Genomic DNA, 8448 nt, shown 5'->3' on the forward strand with positions numbered 1-8448 from the left:
GTTTGAACGGTGGACCATCTCATATAAACCCACACGGTGACTTCAGTGACTATAGAAAAGTTCGCAGGGAAGTATCCTGTCCACGTCTATAGGGCCCAGGTGTTCACTGACACCTCGATTCCATTAGACCTGTTAGCCAAACCAAATTCATCTGTGAGCATAGGGTGGGAGAAATCACTTTCAAGTTGTGCAAAGTTAACTATGATGAAAGTTGACAGTTCTGTTTCTATTTTTCCCAGAAAAGTGGGACTCGTTCATAGGCTTAGCTGTGTAAATAGAGATTGAATATTTTGTTTTACATAGTTGCTCCTCGTGAGTCTGCTCTTTCAAGTGGACCAAATCTTAACGTTCAGGCAAATTAGCTTGTTTCCGCTGCAAGGAGTCACTAGTTCTTAGGAGTCGAACGATTGAGAAGCCATGCAAATGGCACAGCCGTGTTACTTTCTTATTAGACATACGGCTGCTTGGGGTCGGAACTAGCTTGATGGCAACTAACAGCCACCACACCAAGTTAATAAACCACCGCTGTCTGTCTGTCTGTCACATGTTGGAATGACGCTGGAGGCAATGCGGCCAGGATGTACGATACCAGCAGGGTAACCGATGGTGGACATGTTTCAGCAGAGCTCCTTGACGACAGATGATTAGGAAGTAAAGCTTGGTGATCTGTTTCCAAAAAGTGACCAGCGGGAGCTCTGTGGCTCACCAGAGAATACAGCCTGGTACGTGCTGGAATAGGAGCTCCTCAGAGTGGCGACACGCACAAACAATGACCCCCACAGTGAATTTGAGGGGCTCACCAATCATGATGACCAACATACATGCCGTTGCCCCAAGTCAAATTAGTTTCAAACAATAATGAGATCATCAAGCCATTTTTTAAAAAATTGCAGGTAGACAACCATGCCTACAAGTAATCAATAATCAATTACCAAAATCTATGCACTACTTAGCCTGTGTAAATGTCATGTGACCAATATAAAATATCATTATGGTGTAGCTTCTGTGCCGCTGCTAGGAGGACCAGAAGCCTTACCCATATGATACAATCCTGTCAGTCACACCACAACCAGAAGGACTATCAATCAGGCTCATGAAACGGACACACTCTCATACCATCAGAATGACCCGGCAGCTTCTAAAACAAACTGTGCTGTCCCCATTCGGTTTAGGAAGAATGGAATTTGAAGCAGACCCTCACAAGCAGAAAGAACCTGGAAAGAGGAAAGGCTGTTCTTGTGTCCCATTTGCAAATGTATACAAGGAGGAACACCAAGTTCATGCGTAGGCTCCCTGGACACTTCTTCAAACCTCACTCAAACAAGAAGCACGCACCCCTGAGACAAGAGAAGGCTGCATCCCAACAGATCTGGGGGGTAGGAGTGGTAAGGAGTGCGACATTCATGTTTGATTAGTCTCCCTTGTTGAATAAACCTGTTACAAGTGAACAAGTTTTATCTGCAATTCAAGAAATCAATCAAAAAGAGTAGTGAAGCTAAAGAAAAGTAGAGTAGGTGTGATACTGGGCAAAACCAAATGATGATCCTTCTAGAAGGGTCCAAAGGCCCTGCAGGGAAATGAGTTCTCTAGCAGGGTGAAGAGCTTCTCCTTATGAAACCTGGGAACATAGTTCCCTTTCCTCCCTGCACATGTGGTCTTGAAGATACTGAATCTTATTCAAAAACGAGGACACCAATGTTCATCAACAATGTATTTTATAAATCGTGGCCCACAAAATTGTTTTAAGTTGCACTACTGGTGACTAAATTATAAAATGGGCCGTGTGTGAATAAGTTATGGTATTATAAGAATTCTCCTACCCAGCAGAGACAACACCAGGACACCTAACAACACCAAACTTTACCAAAGCAAATTGGCAGGTCCTTCTCCCTTGGAGTTACTGGGTGGGTTTGAACTGCTAACTTTTGGATTGGTAACTGGGTACCACCAGAATATTCCTGGCCAAACAAATCAAGAACAAATTCTAGATGTACAGTAGGTTTAGGATAGTCCCTTCTGCCAATGCCCACTTTTAACTTTATACCCCCTTTCTGATGTTTCTGGAGTAGCAGGCTGTGCTGTGAACTTCTAACTACAAGGTCAGTGGTCCAAACCCACCAGTTGTTTCTCAGGCGAAAGATGAGGCTGTCTATTCTCACAAAAATTTTACAATTCTCAGATACTCCAAGGCGCAGGTCTACCCTGTCCTGCAGGGTGTTATGAGTCAGAATAAAATCCATTGCAGTGATTTTGTTTTCTGTTTTTATAACTAAAGCTTTTTTTCACACTTAGACATTTCTAACCCTGCTAGCACTGACAGTTTACAGGAAAGGCCAGTATTCCACAATTGCCCCTTGTTTCACTTCTGAAATCTATGGAGTGCTGATGGTAGAACAGGGTGTCAAGGAAACAAGAGTTCCATCCCAATTAACGAGGGTTTCTAGCCAAATGAGATGCAACCTGGGGAGAGGGTCACCAAACAAAAGCCAAGGGTATATTTCGTTTCGGAGGTAGAGGGCCCTGACGAAATGGATGTCTGTATGTTGAAAGTCAAACAGCTTTTCTAAATGCAGAACAATCTGCCGAGTTTCTTTGATTATCTGAAGTTGTTGGGGGGGAAGCATCCATTTTTTATTAATTAAAAATAATAAATTCCTTCAAACAACTTAAAATAAGAGTTTAAAGGAACAGCCACCAACATTTTCTTTGAAATTCATACTTTATGCCTAAGCAGAACAACAAAAATTAAACACATCATATGTTCCATAAAGAACACCTTGCTTTTATTTAAATTCTAAAGCAAAAAAAGAAGAGAGAGAAGGAGGGAGGGTGGGAGGGGCTAAAGAAGGGAAGTAGGAGGGAAAAAAGGACAGCAGGGAGGGAGCAAGGAGGGAAGGAAGAATTAAGGGAAAAAGAAATACTTAGCAATGTCCTAAAATTTTCTGAACAATGAATGTTTTCATCCTATGAATTACCAGGCCCAAGTTAAGTAAACGTGTCAATTTAAAACCAAAGTAGCACGGTGAACTTGCCAGCCCAAGTTCAGAGTAACCAGGCCCATCTGTCACAAGGAGGAGGGGAAACAGATGCTCAAGGAGTGTTCTGAACCCTGCGGTAGAGCTTTGGATCATGTTTTAGCTGTGAGAGCTGGTTCATAAGGTCTGTCTCTGGTTCCTCTACTTCCATTTGAAATCAAATGAATCCAATTACAAACCTCAGATTGTAAGCCTTGTGTGTCAACGCAACACACAGCAGAAGGAAGCTCTTCCATTCATGGTTCTTAATGACATTTTACAAATCCCTAATTTGAAATGCAGGATGTGGTCATGACTCTCAAAACAACAACAAAGGATTACACATTCCAAATTATGGGTGTATTTGTGGCAAAGAAAATAAGCATCCTTAAATTTTAATATCCAAAGAATGAGGTTGTTCTTAAGAAATCACAGGAATACGTCTAATCAGTAAATATACAGCAAAAATCATTCTATGTCACCCAACATAAAAATCAGTAATATGAATAAAGCCATAAATGAATAAAATCAGTACAGAAACCATAAGCTAATACTGTAAGTTACATGAACTTACACAGAAAGATGGCCCTGTGAGGAGAGACAGACACTAACGTAGAATCTCTCTCAATCATGTTCTAGGATCCGTGTGGCAGAGTGGGTTGTTCAGTAATGGGCAGGAAGCGACAGCAAGTGGTTCAAATCTACCAGCTGCTCTGTAGGGGAGAGTTGAGGCTTTCTATTCCTGTAAAGATTTACAGTCTCAACTACCCTAAGGAGTTTTTCAATCCTGCCCTATACGGTGGCTTTGAGTATGAATCCACGCAAGGGCAGTGAGTTTAGTTCAGTTTGAACCAAATTCCACACACGATTCCTGAGGCTTTTCATTAGGTTTGCCCGAAGACATTGACAATTTTTAAACTTGTTTTATAAGCTTCCACAGAACAATATATCAACACTAATTTAGCTTTTCAAAATCAGTCTTTGAACACGTTAATAGTGAAACCCACTGAGTTAGTGTGTGTGTGAAAACGAAGGATACCATTTGTATCTCTTCCACCACGTCCCCATAAGCACCGGCTCACAGGACCTTAACCAGAACTCTCGAGCACACACAAGCATATACGGTGGTTCATTCATTAGGTCTCCAGCAAGAGGAAAACCCACTTATGTTCCATTTCAACAATTTAAACCTTAGACATTAAAATGAAGAATTACAAGAAAATATTCCTCTGTATCATCTGTATTACACTGCACTGAATTAGTATATCTGATATTACACATTCCTTGAAATTTTATATTCATTTTACACAGGTTCAAGGTTAAACAACTGAACCCTCTCCGCTATCCACAACTTTATAAAATTATATTTATAGAAAAGAACTATAAGAGAAAAGAAAACATGACTCCATGGCTCTCGCTTTTTAACAATTAACATTGCTTAATAGTATTTCCAAATGATTACTGTGCATACATAGTTTCTTAAATTACATAAACTATTTTTATGAAGTAGCAGTCTTAAACTATCTGAAGTGATCACTCATATAATGATCATAATATCTTAGACTGTCATCTCAGATAAAGCATGTATTTTTACCTGGCCATGGTGCTAACATTTGCTAAATATTGATAAACACTATCTCTACTTTATCCCACTATTTAGTTTTGAACAACTAATATATGAAATATGTCTTTGCCAATTGCTTACTTGTAGCTAAGACTACATCATCCAGTTCAAGTAATTGATTTGGGTTTCAAATCTGGACATTTTTCTGGCATATCTTAAATGGAAATTACAGCACAAGCCAATATTACAACGGAGAAATACACTGGAAAAATTACTCAAACCAGAGGATATATTACTCAAACTATTTAATGTCGATTCAAATTTTAATCATTTTCAAAATGAGATATATTTAAGTATTCAAATATTTAGAAATGATGTGTATTTTAAGGTGATATACAAATAATGTTTCATCACACTGAATTTAGGCAACCCCCCCACCAGAGACTACAAATCCCTTTATAGGAATGTTGTCTTTAATTAATAAGCTTTCATATATATCAAACACTTCTATTTGTACATAAACAACTACTAGAACAAATCCCCGTCCTATCTTTTAAAAGATTAACATTCAGACTGACAACATATCCCATTATTACCATTATCATGAATAGGATAAACATATCGCTCTGCATCTTATTACTTAGCGCATACAACTCTAAGCAATTTAAGTAAAACAAATAAGATTCCTATAAACACCAGACAACTCAAATCAATAGTGATCATCAATTTTTCTTTCAGAAAAATCAATGTATAATCCATTCTGGAGATAACTCCTCCTTAACTTAAGGGGACAAAGGGGAGGCAATGAGTGAAAAAAGACACTAATTGTGGCAAAACACTTAATGACAAAGTTTACCCTAATTCTTTTGGATCGTGTTTGTCCCAACAGCCTGGGAGTTCCCTTCCCTATCAACACATCCTTATTTATCCCATCAGTCTATTTTAAAAGTCCTTAATAATAATACTTTAACAAATGTGCTTGATACAGTTGATGTATGCATTGCTAAATGAGCTGTAAGAGCACCCAGTAAAATGATTTATTAAAAATAATAAAATAGTACTTTACTTCAAATTTGTTTTCGAACAGCCTTTCTCCTACTTCCTGGTATGGCTCACCTATTGCTTCCCAAACAGAACGCACACTCACCCTATTTGTTTAAGCAGTAACTTTAAATGGTGCGACATGTCTTTTTCTGTGTGCACAAGTGAATGCAAAGGCCAACAACGAATCACCAGCGTGTAAAGTTCACATTGTTGAAAGAACAGTAACACTTTTGAACAAATCACTTTGGTGAATGGTCTTATTTATTTTCAAATCACAAAAGTAAGGGTGTTCCCTTTCTCTCCGCTTGCCTTGCACTACTTGTATTTAAGAAAGTTAGACTGCTTATCTTTAAACAAGGACGCTCTCTAAGGGATGTTGGAGGCTAAGTGTGAGAGAGAGAGAGGGATGAACGCTATTCTTAGACTTGTTACAACTTTTCCAGTAATTAGGAAGCTATATGTCCTTAATAAAATGATGCTAACAAGCTCCTGCAGTTTCCATTCTTAGCTGAAATCAAAGGGCTAAAGGTAGACGAGCCATTCAGCAAGCCATTGGTCATTAAAGCAGGATACTCTTCGGCAGTTTTATCTCCAAATCTATAGGCAAGTTTACGTTCTAAGAACATAGCAATAATAATAGTTAAAGGACAGGCATGGAATATATTTAGGAAGAACTAAAGGTATATGAGCTACCGGAAGACCTGATTTCTGATAAATCTGATATTGGAAAACATTCCCAAAGAAAGATGTTGTTACAGCAAATGCCTATTTCTACCTGAGAGTTTTCACAGAACACTGATAAAGCCTGTATCACTTATTGAGGCTTGTTATTGAATGTTCAGTTAGTTTGCATCCTTCCTTTAACCAAAAAAAAGCAAAACAGAAGCCATGTAGAAACTAATGAAGTCACGGTTCACAAATATGATTCAGATGAGTCAATATAATCACTTACACATTCAGATAAACAAACCCCCAAACTAAATCAAGCCCAATGGCCACAAGTTGACTCTGAAGCAGCGCAACCTCTAGGACAGGTTAGACCTGCCCCCACGTTTCCAGACTCCCACACCTTCCTCCTTCCGAGTGGCGGGTGGGTTCTGACCATCAATCTTTTGGGGGGCAACCAAACGCTCCAGGCACGGAGTCATCAGAGCTCCTTCATAGAAATACAACACCTCGACAACAGAAAGCCTTGGGAAGAGAGGCCTGGTTTGACTGACAAGAGTGACACTCACGTACCTTAAGGACTTCCATTGGCACCTGGGTGGCAGAGGGAAGGGCGCTAGGCACACTGACGTTAATGGCTGGTGTCTGACTCAGTGGCACTCTCTGTTGCATGAACTGGGCTGCCTGCAGCTTCTGCTGCTGCTCCCTGCGCTCCTGCTCCTGCATCTGCTCACGCATGAGTTGCTGGCGTAGCAAGATGCGTGATGTCATGCCGGAGGAGCTTATCGGAGGCTTGGAGGCCCCAGGATGCTCTGCAGAATTGCTGTGGGAAAGCAAAAAGACATACAACATTTAATTTCCTAAAGAGACCTTGCGTTTGCAGCTTGGGGCATCCTAAATTGCACCAAACTATAAAACGAGCCTGTGTAAATATAATCAAGTCACAGAACGGTACTCCACATAATTGAAAATCAAGAGGTTGACAGGATTTAAGTCATTAGTAATTGAATAAAAATAAGTCAGCTTGATTCCATTTTGGCATTTGTTTAGCATGCAGCTTAATGACAATAATTTTTATTATTTTACATTTTATTCTTCACAGTACTCATCACTACCAACTCCAGTGCCACCTTCGATAGTGAGTACCTAGAGGCAATGTGTTTTAATGGCACTCCGATTTCCACATTAGAACTACACCACTTCATGTAATGGTGAAGTTGTGCGGAGGAGTCAGAATGGGGCACAACCAGAAGAATGTTACCCAAGTCACTGAAATGTACATGTGGAATGGTTGATAGCGTGCACACTTTGTTATGCATATTTTCATCTCAATACTTTTTAAAAATTAATTGCTTGACTTGCTTTGGTAGATAACTGAATCTAGTCAAATCACTCATCCTACAGCTATCGAAATCCCTTGAAAAGATGGCCAACGTAGTTAGTCACAAGGACAAGCTCAAAGAAAAGGTGAAGTTAGCCATAGAGAAAATTGTCTAAGACATGAGAAATAAAAATCAGTAAGGAAAGCAGCACTAAGGCCAGAACGTTAGCACTGAACTTGATCTCCGTCTTCCGGGCGAAGGGCAGAGGTCAGGTTGGCCTGACAACACAGTTCTGCTCCGCCTGGTTTTCTTTGCACCACTCTTTCTTCTGACTGTTTTTGGCAAGCTTTCCACTCCATATATTCAGCAAGTTCCTTAGGAGCCCTCGTCTTAATGGGCTTCTGGGTACCTATTCTACCCCCAAATTGCCTAAAATACTGAAGCACTCTTGGTAGATGCCATCAAGTCAACTGAAACTCCTGGTGACCCCTGTGTGCCGAGTGGACCAGCTCCATGGGCGTCTTCCAGGTTGTGGGCTTTCAGAGTTGGACCCTCAGGCTTATCTTCCCAAATGCCTCTGGGTAAGTGTGAACCACCGGTGTTTTCCACTCGGGATCCAAGCGCTTGGCCAGGTGCACCACCTAGGAACTCCTACGAGTTAAGAAGAAAAGATCTCCTAATATTGCTGAAGACGTCTTCTCTGGTTTATCCTTCCAGTGTATGACATCAACAAGTTACTCAACCTCTCTCTACCTCCCTCCCGGCATCCAGAAAAGAGGGACAGCAAGCCGCTGGTTTGTTTCTTAAACTTTTTACTTTGCCATAATTGTAGATTCAC

The 8448-nt window shown here is 40.3% G+C and overlaps 1 protein-coding gene across 1 annotated transcript in view; it reads right to left on the reverse strand.

The window, feature by feature from the left end:
- Positions 1 to 5287: 5287 nt before the first annotated feature.
- LOC123521665 (microphthalmia-associated transcription factor-like) overlaps positions 5288 to 8448 on the reverse strand; it is a 189953-nt gene continuing 186792 nt past the window's right edge. Inside the window, exons 2-3 of the mRNA XM_045290119.1 lie at positions 6862 to 7111; positions 5288 to 5359 (exon numbers count right to left, since the gene is read on the reverse strand). Coding sequence (XP_045146054.1) covers positions 5288 to 5359; positions 6862 to 7111 — 322 coding nt within the window. The remainder of the gene's footprint in view (positions 5360 to 6861; positions 7112 to 8448) is intronic.

Source organism: Echinops telfairi, unplaced genomic scaffold (assembly GCF_000313985.2).
Source record: "Echinops telfairi isolate 266 unplaced genomic scaffold, ASM31398v2 ScPeMD7_31;HRSCAF=116, whole genome shotgun sequence".
Lineage (NCBI taxonomy): Eukaryota > Metazoa > Chordata > Mammalia > Afrosoricida > Tenrecidae > Echinops > Echinops telfairi.